At 41.9% G+C, this 17,007-nt stretch overlaps 1 protein-coding gene across 2 annotated transcripts; it reads right to left on the bottom strand.

Annotated features, from left to right (window-relative positions):
- Positions 1-6,641: 6,641 nt before the first annotated feature.
- On the bottom strand, positions 6,642-16,897 carry LOC146562165 (C-X-C motif chemokine 10-like). Of its 2 annotated transcripts, XM_085293676.1 has the most exons (6): positions 16,576-16,893; positions 11,770-11,836; positions 7,442-7,577; positions 7,199-7,325; positions 7,014-7,113; positions 6,642-6,918 (listed from the first exon to the last, which is right to left on the bottom strand). In XM_085293676.1, the coding sequence occupies exons 1-5, from the start codon at positions 16,599-16,601 to the stop codon at positions 7,029-7,031; spliced, it is 441 nt and encodes a 146-aa protein (XP_085149802.1). In that variant the 5' UTR covers positions 16,602-16,893; the 3' UTR covers positions 6,642-6,918; positions 7,014-7,028. The 2 variants fall into 2 exon arrangements, with proteins under 2 accessions (XP_085149802.1, XP_085149801.1); XM_085293675.1 differs by lacking the exon at positions 11,770-11,836 and having other exon boundaries at positions 16,576-16,897.
- Between the last annotated feature and the right edge of the window lie 110 nt (positions 16,898-17,007).

Genomic DNA, 17,007 nt, shown 5'->3' with positions numbered 1-17,007 from the left:
GTGGCAAAGCCAAACACAGGCGCCATCTTGTCCTTGTCAACATTATACCGGTATTACTGTGAATGGTATGATATGACCCAGCCTTACTCAGTGGAATTCCCTTTACTGATAACCTTTACTAAATATCTATAACCAATCTGAAATTATCCTGTTTTGTTTTGGGTTTTTTTCAATGTTGAAATTAAAATCTAGTAGCAGCCTTCTCATTTCTTTGTGTTTTGTGCTGTGTTTTACAGGCCCACAGAGGAGGACAGCTCCGAGGCAGATGAGGGACGGGTCCCAGGACGGTCCATCGACGGTGGAGCTGGCCATCCTGGTGTCCCTGAAAAGGCAACACCAGTCTCCAATGGAGCATTTCCTCCTCAGCCTTGTTCCTGCTCTGGAGAGCAGCTGGTCCTTTTTATTCCTGTCTCTCTGTAAATACTTATATTTTATATATTTATGTTTAATGTTTTTCTGTGTGAGAATTTTAATATTATTTCAAATAAATTTTTATAATGACTAATGTCTCAGTTCTACTACACAGCAAATGTTGGCACACGACTTGACACATGCAGAATTTATTTCATATTATACTAATGACAATATATACTAATACAGTGGGATGCAAAAGTTTGGGCAATCTTGTTAATAGTCATTATTTTCCTGTATAAATCGTTGGTTGTTACAATAAAAAATGTCATAAAAATAAAGCTGCTTTACAAGAATAGCCCACCCCCACCACTGGCCTGCATGTTTGTGGTAATAACAGCTTCCAGTACAACATAACTCAGTCCTAGGGCGAGAGGCGGGGTCGCAAGGTGGTTGGTGCCTGCCGTGGTGGTAATCCCCGAACCAAATGGTGGACACCAGAGGTGAAGGGAGCCACCAGGCTGAAGAAGGAGTCCTATCGGGCTTGGTTAGCCTGTGGGACTCCGGAGGCAGCCAACAGGTATCGACAGGCCAAGCGGAATGCGGCTCGGGCAGTGGCTGAAGCAAAAACTCGGGTGTGGGAGGAGTTCGGAGAGGCCATGGAAAAAGACTTTCGGACTGCCTCGAAGAGATTCTGGCAAACTGTCAGGCATCTCAGGAGGGGAAAGCGGTGCTCTACCTGCACTGTGTATAGTGCTGGCGGAGCGCTGCTGACGTCGACTAAGAAAATTGTCAGGCAGTGGAAGGAATACTTCGAGGACCTCCTTAATCCCACTGACACGTCTTCCGAGGAAGAAGCAGAGTCTGGGGATGAGGGGAATGACCCGCCAATTTCCGGGGGCGAGGTCACTGAGGCAGTTAAACAACTGCTTGGTGGCAGAGCCCCTGGTGTTGATGAGGTCCGGCCCCGAGTTCCTGAAGGCTCTGGACGTTGTAGGGCTGTCCTGGTTGACACGCCTCTGCAATGTTGTGTGGAGATCAGCAGCAGTACCTGTGGACTGGCAGACCAGGGTGGTGGTCCCCATCTTTTAGAAGGGGGACCGGAGGGTGTGTTCCAACTACAGGGGAATCACACTCCTCAGCCTCCCTGGGAAAGTCTATGCCAAGGTGCTGGAAAGGAGAGTTCGTCCGCTAGTCGAACCTCAGATACAGGAGGAACAATGCAGTTTTCGTCCTGGTCGCGGAACACTGGACCAGCTCTTTATCCTCTCGAGGATACTTGAGGGTGCATGGGAGTTTCCCCAACCAGTCTACATGTGTTTTGTGGACTTGGAGAAGTCCACAAAACACATTCGACCCAATCCACAATCGACCGTGTCCCTCGGGGTGTCCTGTGGGAGGTGTTGCAGGAGTATGGGGTGTCTGGCTCATTGCTATGGGCCATTCAATCCCTATACAATCGTTGCAAGAGCTTGGTTCACATTGCCGGCAATAAGTCGGACTCGTTCCCAGTGGGTGATGGGCTCCGCCAGGGCTGCCCTTTGTCTCCGGTTCTGTTCATAATTTTTATGGACAGGATTTCTAGGCGCAGCCAAGTGACGGAGGGCTTTCGCTTTGGTGGCCTCAGAATCTCATCTCTGATTTTTGCGGATGATGTGGTTCTGTTGGCTTCATCGGGTGTGGGCCTCCAGCTCGAACTGGAACGGTTCGCAGCCGAGTGTGAAGCAGCGGGAATGAGGATCAGCACCTCCAAATCTGAGGCCATGGTTCTCATCCGGAAAAGGGTGGAGTGCCCACTCCGGGTCGGGATGAGTTCCTGCCCCAAGTGGAGGAGTTCAAGTATCTCGGGGTCTTGTTCGCGAGTGATGGGAGAAGGGAGCCGGAGATCGACAGATGGATTGGGGCTGCAGCTGCAGTAATGCAGACGCTGCACCGGTCCGTCGTGGTGAAGAGGGAGCTGAGTGTAAAAGCGAAGCTCTCAATTTACCGGTCGATCTACGTCCCTACCCTCACCTATGGCCACGAGCTGTGGGTAGTGACCGAAAGAACGAGATCGCGGATACAAGCGGCAGAAATGAGCTTCCTCCAAAGGGTGGCTGGCCTCTCCCTTAGAGATAGGGTGAGAAGTTCGGCCATCCGGGAGGGGCTCAGAGTAGAGCCGCTGCTGCTCCACATCGAAAGGAGCCAGCTGAGGTGGTTCGGGCATCTGACAAGGATGTCCCCTGGGCACCTCCTGGGTGAGGTGTTCCAGGCATGTCCCACTGGGAGGAGGCCCCGGGGCAGACCCAGGACACACTGGAGAGATTATATCTCTCAGCTGGCCCGGGAACGCCTTGGCGTTCCCCTGGAAAAGCTGGAGGAGGTGGCCGGGGAGAGGGAGGTCTGGGCCTCTTTGCTTAGGCTGCTGCCCCCGCGACCCGGCCTCGGATAAAGCGGATGAAGATGGATGGATGGAGTAATAATTTTGAAAAATCTATACACATAAAACATACACACGTCGTCCACCCCAGCTGTAAAACTCAGAAACTAGTCTTACTTGTTATCATCTATCGTCCACCTGGGCCTTACACAGAGTTTCTGTCTGATTTCTCAGACTTTATATCTAATTTAGTTCTGAGCTCAGATAAAATAATTATTGTGGGTGATTTTAACATCCATGTAGATGCTAAAAATGACAGCCTCAACATGGCATTTAATCTGTTATTAGACTCAATTGGTTTCTCTCAAAATGTAAAAGAACCCACCCACCACTTTAATCACACTCTAGATCTTGTTTTAACATATGGCGTAGAAACTGAACATTTAACAGTGTTTCCTGAAAACCCTCTCCTGTCTGATCATTTCCTGATAACATTTACATTTACAATAATTGATTACACAGCGGTGGAGAGTAGACTTTATCAAAGTAGATGTCTTTCTGAAAGCGCTGTAACTAAGTTTAAGAATATAATCCACCCACTGTTATCATCTTCAATGCCCTGTACCAACATAGAGCAGAGCAGCTATCTGAACGCTACCCCAACAGAAGTTGATTATCTTGTTAATAATTTCACCTCCTCACTACGTACAACTCTGGATACTGTAGCTCCTGTGAAAACTAAGGTCTCTAATCAGAAGTACCTGACTCCGTGGTATAATTCTCAAACACGTACCCTAAAGCAGATGACTCGTAATCTGGAGAGGAAATGGCGTGTCACAAATTTAGAGGATCATCATTTAGCCTGGAGAAATAGTTTGCTGCTTTATAAGAAAGCCCTCCACAAAGCCAGAACATCTTACTATTCATCACTGATTGAAGAAAATAAGAACAACCCCAGGTTTCTCTTCAGCACTGTAGCCAGGCTGACAAAAAGGCAGAGCTCTTTTGAGCCAACAATCCCTTTAACGTTAACTAGTAATGACTTCATGAACTTCTTCACAAATAAAATGTTTATCATTAGAGAAAAAATTACCAGTAATCATCCCACAGATGTAATATTATCTACAGCTACTCTTAGTACCATTGATGTTAAGTTAGACTCTTTTTCTCTAATTGATCTTTCTGAGTTAACTTTAATAATTACTTCCTCCAAACCATCAACGTGTCTTTTAGACCCCATTCCTACAAAACTGCTCAAAGAAGTCCTGCCATTAATTAATTCTTCGATCTTAAATATGATCAACCTATCTCTAATGATCGGCTATGTACCACAGGCCTTCAAGCTAGCTGTAGTTAAACCTTTACTCAAAAAGCCATCTCTAGACCCAGCAGTCTTAGCTAATTATAGGCCAATCTCCAACCTTCCTTTCATATCAAAAATCCTTGAAAGAGTAGTTGTCAAACAGCTAACAGATCATCTGCAGAGGAATGGTTTATTTGAAGAGTTTCAATCAGGTTTCAGAGCTCATCACAGCACAGAAACAGCTTTAGTGAAGGTTACAAATGATCTTCTTATGGCCTCTGACAGTGGACTCATCTCTGTGCTTGTCCTGCTAGACCTTAGTGCAGCATTCGATACTGTCGACCATAATATCCTATTAGAGCGATTAGAACATGCTGTAGGTATTACAGGTACTGCACTGCAGTGGTTTGTATCATATCTATCTAATAGACTCCAATTTGTTCATGTAAATGGAGAGTCCTCTTCACACACTGAGGTTAATTATGGAGTTCCACAGGGTTCAGTGCTAGGACCAATTCTGTTTACATTATACATGCTTTCCTTAGGCAGTATCATTAGAAGACATAGCATAAATTTTCACTGCTATGCAGATGACACCCAGCTCTATCTGTCCATGAAGCCAGATAACACACACCAATTAGTTAAACTGCAGGAATGTCTTAAAGACATAAAGACCTGGATGGCCGCTAACTTTCTGCTTCTTAATTCATATAAAACTGAGGTTATTGTACTCGGCCCTGAAAAGCCTAGAAATATGGTATCTAACCAGATTCTTACTCTGGATGGCATTACCTTGGCCTCCAGTAACGCTGTGAGGAACCTTGGAGTCATTTTTGACCAGGACATGTCCTTCAATGCACATATTAAACAAATATGTAAGACTGCGTTCTTCCATTTGCGCAACGTCTCTAAAATTAGAAATATCCTGTCTCAGAGTGACGCTGAAAAACTAGTTCATGCATTTATTACTTCCAGGCTGGACTACTGTAATTCATTATTATCAGGATGTCCAAAAAACTCACTGAAAAGCCTTCAGCTAATCCAAAATGCTGCAGCAAGAGTCCTGACAGGGACTAGAAAGAGAGAGCATATTTCTCCTGTTTTGGCTTCCCTTCATTGGCTTCCTGTTAAATCCAGAATTGAATTCAAAATCCTGCTTCTCACATACAAGGTCTTAAATAATCAGGCCCCATCTTATCTTAATGACCTTGTAGTACCATATCACCCTATTAGAGCACTTCGCTCTCGCTCTGCAGGCCTACTTGTTGTTCCCTGAGTATTTAAAAGTAGAATGGGAGGGAGAGCCTTCAGTTTTCAGGCCCCTCTTCTGTGGAACCAGCTTCCAGTTTGGATTCAGGAGACAGACACTATCTCTACTTTCAAGATTAGGCTTAAAACTTTCCTTTTTGCTAAAGCATATAGTTAGGGCTGGACCAGGTGACCCTGAATCCTCCCTTAGTTATGCTGCAATAGACATAGGCTGCCGGGGGATTCCCATGATGCATTGAGTTTTTCCTTTCCAGTCACCTTTCTCGCTCACTATGTATTAACAGACCTCTCTGCATTGAATCATATCTGTTATTAACCTCTGTCTCTCTTCCACAGCATGTCTTTTATCCTGTCTTCCTTCTCTCACCCCAACCGGTCGCAGCAGATGGCCCCGCCCCTCCCTGAGCCTGGTTCTGCCGGAGGTTTCTTCCTGTTAAAAGGGAGTTGTTCCTTCCCACTGTTGCCAAAGTGCTTGCTCATAGGGGGTCATATGATTGTTGGGTTTTTCTCTGTATCTATGAAGCGCCTTGAGGCGACTTATGTTGTGATTTGGCGCTATATAAATAAAATTGAATTGAATTGAATTGAACACGCACATGCACATAGTGTGACATTGTACAACTTTTTTCAGAATACTGTATAGCAACAGGTTTTCATCATGGTGCTGATCCAGAATCATTCCCTTACTGTTTATTCCTAGTCATATAGTATGAGTACTGAGAATTTTTTAAAGTAATAAATATAAAATAATTTATTTATAATGATTCAGTTTGTTTCAAACAGGGAAGGGGTCCCATTTCACTGCAGGTAACATGTACGTGTAACACCGCAAGTGACAATTAAAGGCATAATCAATCAATAATCATCAAAATCTTATTAAATGTTTAAACTGTAGAGATACAATAATTTGGGTGATGTAAAATCAGCATTTTGTTATATTTGAAATATAAATCTAACAATCTTTTTCTTAATGTATTTTCTTTAAAACACAATGCGTTTTTTTCTATCATGATTATAATAATCCACAATTATGTGGATATGCATATTAGATAGTGTTAAGTGAAATATAACCCCTCCAAAAGGCAGGCTGTAACTTACTTTAAAACTAAATAAACCGGTGGACTGAGCTACAGACTCATGACACCCTTACCCAGTTAGCTAACAGCTATGACCAGCACTACTGTTGCACACACAGTACGCTCATTTGTTTCAAAGTGGAATTATCACTCAGTTTGTATTTTCCCAGATTAAAGAAAACTTTAAAACTCTTTTTAAATCCTAAAAAATATATGTGTAAGAGTTTAGTTTGTCTTATGTTGATACACTGGAAACAAAGCAAGACACAAAGAACAGAAAGTCCCATCACATGAGTTTTATTTTGGTATTTATTTAAAAAACATATGTACAAAAATGTAAAAAAAGTTCAAGTCCAGACTATATAGACATACACACACATGGGAACAAAACTGGCAAAGTAACCAAAAAGAATATTGGCTGTCTTGTATTTGCTGTGAGTTCTTCTAGTTCAACAACCATGTGTCACGAGTGCAGCTTGTAGGTTGTGCAGTGTATTGTTTAAATCGCAGCAGTACTCTGACCAGCAGTCGTGATCTTTACAGCTCCATTCCTCCCTTGCCTGAAGAAACAAGTGAGATTATCAGTGACAAGCAACACAGACCTTTAGTTTGTCATCTTCACACAGAGTTGTGCGTGCGTGTCATTCTGACTTACTTTTTTTAGTAAGTTTTAGTAAGTACGATTTTTTAGAATGTGTCGTCCAAGTGGGGACTCTGGACTCACACACCTCTTCATATCTGCTTTTGTGGTAACACTGAAAGATTTTTTAAAAAGAGGTGTATTAGAAAGGAGCTGGAGAACACAGCAGAATCATGCCTCAGATGATCTTGTGGACTCACATGATTTCTGTATGTGGACAGAAGATACTTGGGTAGTGTATCACTGGCTCAGCCTTGATGAGCTTTGGGCTGATCCTGCCAATGTAACTGTAACACTTGCATTTATTAGATTTGCTGGCTGGTTGTCCTGTGTAGGAAAAGACAAGAGCATTACCCGTTGATCAGCAGCCAAAATATCCATAAACAGGATGAAGGGGAAAAAAAGAAACAAAGAAGGAAAAAAAAAATTTTTTTTCACAGTACCTTGTGCACCTAGGATAAGCAGGCAGGCAATGAAGGCAGTGACTGAGTTCATAGTTGTGGCTGTATGGCAGATCCGCTGTTCACCGTTTCTGTCTTGAGTATGGCTCCTGATGCTGTGAAGTAAGCAGCACGCTGCCTGCACAAGTGGTCCCACCCCCAAGAGGTGTTTTGCAACATTAATTTCACTTTCCAGAATGCTTTCACTTTCTTCTTCTTCTTCTTTTTCCCCTCTACAAAGCCCATTTCCCAGAATCATAGACTTCACCCATAGCTTTGGAACAACAAAAGAAAACAACAACAGGTGCCTCAGGGCACTGTTCTTTCTGATATTGTCCAAACAGAGGTCAATGAGGAAAATAAATTATAACTTGTTATACTGAAAATTGAATTGTTTGCACACAGCAAAAGAGGGCTTTTCCACATTTCTAAGTGCATGGTGGGATTCCAAGCATAAACTTGCACAAACCTGTTGAGCTCTCCCTGACTTTCTCACTTAGGTAACTTTAATGTTAAGGGAAAAGGTTTTATGATTGTATGTGTTTATGTTGTACTTTTTAATACAATTGTTATTTTAAAAGACTGAAGGCAGACACTAAAAAGGTTACAAACAGATTGCAAGCAACACAGGCCAGATGGATGGTAACAGTATATAGTTTGACTGAGTTAGTGATTGGGTGAGGAAGGTAATCGTGGTAGGACAGCTCAGATCAATTCAATTTTATTTTATTTAAGTAGTACCAAATCAAAATTATTCAAGGTGCTTTCTATTATAAAGAAAGCACAATAATATAATTTATTATTGTATATACAATAATAAATGATATTATTAAATAATAATAAATATGAGAATATAATAAAGAAAGCAGAGAAAACCCGAACAATCATGACTCCCTTTCCGCAAGCCCTTTAAAATGAGTCCAGTTATGAGCAACTGAAATGACAATTGTTTTTAAGAGAGAGAATCTTTGAGTATAAATGAGCTGTGCATTTAATTGCTGATGGACAACATGCATGTTCCATAAAGCATGTGTAACTGACATACAAAGTCTAATCATGACTTATAGTGGGTAGTCAAGAATAGACATTGTTTTATAAATGCCCACCATTAAAGGACAGGGTATTTTAATGTATTAAATAGCTGTTAAAATGTTTCTTTAATTTTGTTAAAATCAACTTATTACTCCATGCTAACAGTATATGCACTTTTCTTCATTCATTCAAATATTGTATAATGTTTCCACTTGTATACTGTATACAAACCCACACAGTCTCTAGTTAGCTAGGAAACTACAAGAATGCTAAGTCACAACTTTACATTCACATAGATTACATCCCAGAGCAATTGCTTTTGTATTGTCAGTATGTGTCCCCATTTCAAATTATCACCAGTGATTTCTGTGGAAAAGTGATGTGAAACTCAAACAGACTGACGAAAACACCGTGCCAAATGTTTCAGTTAAACTCTGAATGAACTCGATGAAAGTAGGGCCTTGTGTTTTGGAAAAAATCAAGTTGGATCCACACATCCGAGTGCATCCAAAAAAAATAAAAATAAATAAATAAATAAAAATTTCATGTAAATTGAGAAATGAGAAGAAAATTTGCAGATTATGAAGAATTTGTAGCATGCTATTTATTTCAAAAGTAGGATGTCATGCCATATAGAAGGCACTATGGCAGAACTAAATGAACATGTCATAAATCCAGTTGAGCTTTCACAACTTCAAATCATTGCAAGTCTAGGTTTCTACGCAAGCAGTGTGACTAAACTAGTAAGAGTTTCACACATGGAAGTCTAAAGCCATTACTAGTGTAGTATTGTAATGTAATGTGTATTGTATTGTAATGTGTATGTGTTTGTCCCCATAGGGAAATAGTTCCTCTGCATTTAACCCATTCACCCAGTGAAGCGGTGGGCAGCCACCAATGCAGCGCCCGGGGAGCAGTGTGTAGGGACGGTACCTAGCTCTGGGGTACCCTAAGGGTAGCCGTTCAGTGGAGTCGAACCCCCGACCTTCCGATCATGGGGCCACCACTCTACCTACTGAGCTATCCCTTTAATTGGTATAAAATAAATAAGGTATATATTTTTAACGAATGCCTAGAAAAAAAGTCCTAATTACTACTGAATTTTGTATGTACAAAGACCATTGGACCTCAGTATTTACACTCTTTCTAACACAGATATATGAAGGATGAAGGGACTATGCAGTTGAAACTCCACGTGTGCACCTGTGGACAGCCTGACCATCTGTTGAAGGTAACGGACTAACATGGCTAATGCTAGCATCTCTTTTAAGATCATCTTGGCTTAGAAAAATAGCCAGCAGTACTAGCTAGTTAAAATCCAGAGAGAGAGAGCAATGACCACCGATCAAGATCAACCAGTTTCTTTTCTGGCAGCTGTTGTAATAACAAAGTTTGCATTCTTTGAAAACTGCTGGGTCATGTATGATTTGTCTGAGAACATGTGTCATCTCATGAGCCAGCATTTAATATCCAAGACTAATAGGAGGTTGTATTGTATTCTCACCTAAGCTGCGAGGAAGAATATTCAAACTGCAGTGGATTAATGAAAAAGCACCAACTGTTAAAGGCTGGCAAAGAGGAGCATTACACTCAAAAACAGACCAATTCTTTAAGGTCTGTGAACCATACGTGAATCATGTATAACCCGATGTCTCTAATATTTTACTACAAGGATTTCCTTGAGTGTTCGAACTGCATACTATTGGAACCACAGGTATTGTATTGTTAAGATGGATCTGAGCTGGTGTTGTGTGTTTGGTTTTCGGTTTGTTTGTTCCTTTTTTTTGTTTTTCATTGCTGTGAATTTTACACCATATCATATTATGTAATTATGGGTTGTTTGTGAAAATAAATGACTAAAAATATTGTTAAAAAAAGAGAGTTGGAGATGGGGAGGAGGTGGGTTACACAAAGGGGTCTGCAAAGGAGAATGACAGATGCGCAGTGAGATTTAAAGTATGCAGTGTAGGGTAATTTCCAATAAACCAAGTTCAAAAAGGGCGATCGTGGTTCAAGAATTGGCAGTTTGTCTTGTAATCGGAAGGTTGCTGGACAGTCTCGCTCATTGTGTCCTTGGGCCAGACACTTCACCTACCGCCTACTGGTGATGGCTAGAGGGGCCGATAGCGCGATATGGCAGCCTCGCTTCTGTCAGTCTGCCCCAGGACAGCTATGGGTACCACTGTAGCTTACCTCCACCAGTGTGAATGTGAGAGTGAATGAATAGAGATTGAAAATGTGACATCATTCAGGGGTAAAACCACAAAGGATTCTGGGAACTCGTGGCAAGAGGTACTAGCGCACGCAGGCTTTCAATTGAAATTACATTACACAGCGATAAAAAGAAAAAAAATGGCAAGAAGCTGTTGTATTATTAACTGCAATAGCCGGTCGCATGACAGCCACGGGAAGCTGACGGGTAAAGAGATCGGTTGTTATTGGATTACGTCGTTGAAGAGAAATTGTTCAAGCCATGTTTCCGAAGTAACAAAGAGGCGACTGGATTGCAGCCATTCGAAGACCAAATATAACATCCCAGAACACTCCAGCTCATATGTTAGTCTGCTCCAAGCATTTCCACAAAGGTGTTTTGTAGTAGTTAATACATCATTTTTCTTAACATAATTGGTGATATAGGTTACAAGCAAGTCTGGCGCTGAACAGAAATTGTCACGCTATGCTCCTTTGTTTATTGTGCATAAATAGTGAATTGTCCTGACACAATATTGTGTTTCACTTCTGTTATTACCATGGTACATTGACAAAAACATACTTTTATTCACAGGATAAAACAGGTTTTTTTTGTATCACTAATTGCCCAGTACGATTACAGCATACAATATTATTGTCACTGCTACATTTCTGTAATGCGAACCAGAAATTATTTCCACTACTAATTAATTGCCGTTGAGCTTAACACCTGAAAAGCCCTGGGGACCTTTTACCGTTAATGTCCTGGTGATTACTTATGTCTCCGTCTCGTTTTGGTCTATTGGCCTTAGAGTTGTAATTTTTTTATTTGTCCACCGGGTGGCGCCCTTGCTCCACATTTGACCCCGGGCTGGAAAACAGCGGGCTGCCGTAACAGACCTGCGGGAAACAAAGCCTCATTTCCGGCGTGCAGCAGCGGCTTCGCCCGCTGATCTGGCGGGACCATTTTCGGTCCCTAGGACCATGAGAGGGTGCTTTTTTTTTTTTAGTCAACAGGAAATGACGTATTTTTTGTCACGTGGTATCGAACGTGTGTGCTGGAAAAAGGAGTCCCCGGTCATCGTGCCCCGGTCATCGTCGCGACTTACCCCGGGAACATGCACTTTTTTCGGCCTAGAGGAGGAGCATTTGCCGTCTGGAGACCATTTTCTGGTCCTGAAAAAAAAAAAAAAAAGGCGATCGAAATGACTGTTGGTGCCAATCTTTAGTCCATCTAAAGGCCTAATTATAATAACAATTGAATATTACCTCAAATGTTTTTTTTGGAAAATATTCAAGTTTTATGTTTTTTGGGGCAAAAAAAGCAGTGCGCTCATGTGACGAAACCGGGATATAAAGGGTTAAAATCTGCGAAATGTAATTAAAACTTGACATGAATATTTCAAGGAGAAGTAGGTCTAAAAGATTGGCTAATTTAAAGTGGAATAAAATATTAATATATAAAATTTTTATAGCACTTTTTTGGGTGTGGTCGATTAGGACCGATAGTGTGTGCATTTTATGAAATGCGCTCCTGCAAAAAAAATAAAAGGCGATCGAAATGACTGTTGGTGCCAATCTTTAGTCCATCCAAAGGCCTAATTATAATAACAAACGAATATTACTTCAAATGTTTTTTTTTTTTAAATATTAAGTTTTTTTGTTTTTTGGGCCTAAAAAAACAGGGCGCTCATGTAATAAACCTGGGATTTAAAGGGTTAAAACAACGAAAATGTAATTAAAACTTTATATGAATATTTCAGGGAGAAGTAGTTTTAAAAGACTGACCAATTTAAAGTGGAAAAAAATATGAATATATAATCTTTTTATTGCACTTTTTGGGGGGTGGACGTTTTGGTCCATTAGGGCCTTTAGAGGGTGCATTTTTTAAGGGCCTACCAAGGGTCCTATTAATAAACGGTTAACGAATGTGTATTTATGAAGACTATTTGTGAGACTGGTAAACTTGTGATATGTACAATGGTCTTTCGTTCTACATGGTGCATTTCAAGGTCCTGTACCCATCCGTCGGCTTGTTGCAGTGACCTGAAGTTACTAAACTTCATGAGTGTATGCACTCACTCCAAGAACCGTATAATTATAAATATGAGCGTGGTGAAAGTTGGGCAGCACGCTAACGTATTTTGTCCACTCTGTGTGCTCGTAAGGGTCAAACCCTTTCACTCCTTTGATTTTTTTCCATTATGATTGCCCATTCCACAGAACAGAGTTCACAATTCATCCATCCATCCATTCGCTTCCGCTTATCCTTTTCAGGGTCGCGGGGGGCGCTGGAGCCTATCCCAGCTGTCATAGCGCGAAAGGCGGGGTACACCCTGGACAGGTCGCCAGTCTGTCGCAGGGCTAACACATAGGGACAGACAACCATTCACACTCACATTCACACCTAGTGACAATTTGGATTAATCAATTAACCTATCCCCACAAGCTGCATGTCTTTGGACGGTGGGAGGAAGCCGGAGTACCCGGAGAGAACCCACGCAAACACGGGGAGAACATGCAAACTCCACACAGAAAGACCCCGGCCTGATGGTGGAATTGAACTCAGGACCTTCTTGCTGTGCGGCAACAGTGCTAACCACCGTGCCACCCAGAGTTCACAATTCTGTCTGATATTGGGCCACCATTGTGTTGCTTTGAACTTACTTATTTGGGATGAAAAAATTGTTATGTTTTTTTGTTAAATAAATAATTTTCATCAATAAACTTTCCTTGTTTAAACATGTGCCATGGTGTGGTCTTTCTTTGCTTGTAGCTTCTTGGTGTTGTTAAATACAATAGATAAAAAATACATATAATATACATATAATAATGTACAACACATTATGGAGTATACTTCTGCTGTGAGGTCCTGCCTCCTTGTACTTATGCAATTAACTGGACAATCAGTGGACAGGTATGTTTATAAATAATATTATATTAGGCCAATTTTCTTATACATATTTTTGACCAGGGGGTAGAATTGATTGTGAACTGGAAAGGAAAAATGCTCACCACAAAACACTCCACAAATCCCGCAAATGATGGACTTCTTTATAAACTACTGAATCAAGCAGTTAAAAATTCTTCTAAAAGTTCTAAATGAAGCTTCAGATGTCACTGATCAAGTGACTGTGGAAAAACCTCCAAAGCCTCAAAGGAGTGCTTCTGAAGCAGTATGTTGGGGGGGGGGGGGGGTTGACACAGGCGTCAGCTTCAAGCAGGCCATCACTCTTTGCTCCAGATAGCAAGTCTATCCTTGCAAATAGGTTCAACAGGAGACACAGTTAACCTGTACAGCAATAGCAAATAAATATCTACTCTATACCTAAATGAACACCAGATCTCATCACAAGTGTCCAACACTAAATAATCTGCAGCTACAAACACCCCCACACAACACTGTTTTGCCAAAACTCCAGCAACAAACCAACAAAGCTGGAATAAATTTATGAGTGTCAATCACAGTAGCACAGCAAAAGGTTCCTACAAACAACAATGACATCCACATTAACCAAAGTGTCCAAGACGCCAAACAAAGATGGAACCAAGCTATGACAAAGCTCACAGCAAATCAAAGCAGTTAATGGGGTCTACAAAGCTACCTGACCAAACTACCAAGCTGTTAGAATGCCTGCATCTTAAGGATAAAGGACACTCTTTCGAGGATGCCAATGTTCACATTTTGGACAGAGAGGACAGATGGTTTGAAAGAGGAGTGAAAGAAGCCATCTATGTCCATTGTGAGCGACCATCTTTGAACAGAGGCAGGGATTTACGACACCAACTCTCTGCCATCTATAATCCAGTTTTGAGATCCCTTCCCAGACGCCTTAACGCCCACTCACATCCTGGGCCATCTGACCTCAGGAATTCGCATGATAAGGTGGGGCCAGGTTTCACAATGAACACACCCGAAACTCTGGCTGATTGGGACCCACACCCAGTTTCACACCTTGGCTCAGGCGATTAGAGGATCATCAGGGGGTCCTTTTCTCCCTCTGTGGGGGGATTCTCCCACTAGGTTTATATCTGGGACTCTCCACCATTTGACCTTAGAACTGAAGAAGCTTCTCGGATAAGAGGTGAAACGTCTTCAAGCAACTTAAAGAAGTCCAGACGCTTTTCTTTGCAAGCTCCTTTGTTTTGAACTTTTTATTACATTATATCTACTAAGTTTGATCCCTTTCCTCTTCCATTGGCTAACATTCTTTCCCTTTTCCCTCAGTGAAATAGCAATGGGCCAGACACCCCATACTCCCACAGCACCTCCCACAGGACACCCTGAGGTGTCCAGACGCTTTTCTTTGCAAGCTCCTTTGACTAGGATAACCTGGATGACTGAGAACCTTCACAGACATATTCAAAACATATAGTTTATTTATGATGTTTCACTTAGTGATGGTGACATGGCAACAGATTGAGATATAAGCTATCAAGAAAGTTTCAACCCAATAAGATGAAGAAAATGCATATGGAATTATTATAGTAAATAAGCAACACGTGAAGGTAAGATGTGCAGTGGAATTGTTAGATTTTCCTCTTAGGGGGAAAGAAGTTGAATTAGGTGCAAGTATTCTCTTCAATAAAGTTAATGTCCACAGGGCATGGTCCAGTGCTATTTTGCTAACACAGGTGTACAAGTGTGTGCAGTGGCGGTCCTAGCCTGTTTGGCGCCCTGGACGTCTGGTGTTTTCGTGTTTGTTGGTTTGTTTTGATTATTATTAGATGCTGCTCCAACCAGCCAGAGAATCCCCCGCCGCCCCGGCCTCTCCTCCCCGTGCCGGAAGCAGCAGGAGGGCGCCCTTACCCCCAGCAAATGGGCGATAGAAAACCGATCGGTGCCTGTGCCATTCCCTGGCTGACGTCGGGGCAGCATGAGTTCAAGCATTTTTTTCTTTTTTGCCAATGCCCGTGATGCCACCCCTCACCACGATGCCGCCCCGGTAGGGTTGCCAACTCCCTGAAAAATAAATAAGGGACACCTCGTGGCCAGGGCCGGGCGACCCAGTTGTCTTCACCCTTCCCAGTGTGGTGAATTTTCTAGCTCTTTTTTTGTGTGTGAAATTATTTTTTTTAACCCTTTGACTTGAATTTGATTTAAGTAGATGTGTATTCTTTGTGATATGAACACATGTGAAACAAATGATCATTTAGCCATTTATTTTTAGCTCAAAATGACAACATTAACACATAAAACAGGTCTCTTTCTTAAACAGAAGCCTGTCATGCTTAACTTTTGAGAATATAAGTAAATCTTTCTTTAAAAGAACTCTGTCCTGCTTAACTTAAAATAATAGTTGTGTTTACGGATGCTCCAGTAGGTCGACCAGAGAAACTGATAAACGGTATTTTAGGGTACCAAAAATAGCCCAACGAAGAGGAGAAAAATGGAAAATTCTAACCGAAAAACGTAGGAAAAAATGGATTTTAAATTTACGTTTACAGTCGGGAGGAGCAGAGTCTGCCAATGCCCGTGTCTGCAGCGACCACTTCGTCAGAGGTAACGTTATGTTTGCAAACGAACTTATTAGCATTAGGTTGTCGTTAAATTCTCGTTTACTTAGTGCTTTTAAGTTAGTAGTCTAATATTGACTTGATTGGGACTATAGGCTGCCCAAGTGCTTTGGATGACGAAGAGTCGGAGGACTGGGCTCCGACGGTCAATCTCGGCTACGAACGAAAACCCAGATCGGAATCAGTTTTCAAACGAGAGAAAAGAATGAAGCTTAAGGCAGAACAGCATCGATGTGCAGAGGCGATTTTGGATATGCAACAGACGGCTGAGAATGGTTTACCTTGAAACAAACAACTGTCACTCTAACGAAGTCCTAAGGATGTGGCATGTTTGTTGACGTTAAAGCCGCTACCGCTAACTGTTAGCGTGTTTAAGATAAAGCAATATAAGAACTCACCCTTGCAAACACCAAACTGTATCCATCACGGAGACGTTTTGTTCCAAGGTTGTGGACCCACCCGCTGACAAAAAAATTGTACGCCTCCAGACTCTTGAAAGCTTTCATTTGCTGCCTAGTGTAGTAAGAAGTCTGGAGGACCAAGTAGTTGGTGATATCCACAGCCTCGATAGTAGGCAAATCCTTTACTTCTGTGGTGTATTCGGACATTTTCAAAGAATACGGATCACGTCCGATATATTTTTTTAACTATCTGTTTATATCTCTCCCGAGAAACGGGGTCTAAAGTTGCACAATAGCTGCTCTCCTGACTCTCCACAGTGTCCTCCATGTTTACTTCCGCCCTCCACTCAAAAATCGCGCTGCCTCCGCACGTCATCACAACCACGTGACCGCAACCCAACTATTGTCATAAGTGTGCTGTCAGCTCAT

Source organism: Mchenga conophoros, linkage group LG12, assembly GCF_057382185.1.
Source record: "Mchenga conophoros isolate Kocher_MC1m ecotype Shallow Benthic linkage group LG12, M_conophoros_male_GT1.1, whole genome shotgun sequence".
NCBI lineage: Eukaryota > Metazoa > Chordata > Actinopteri > Cichliformes > Cichlidae > Mchenga > Mchenga conophoros.
Note: the sequence above shows the minus strand (reverse complement) of the source record. Positions and strands in the feature narration are given on the sequence as shown.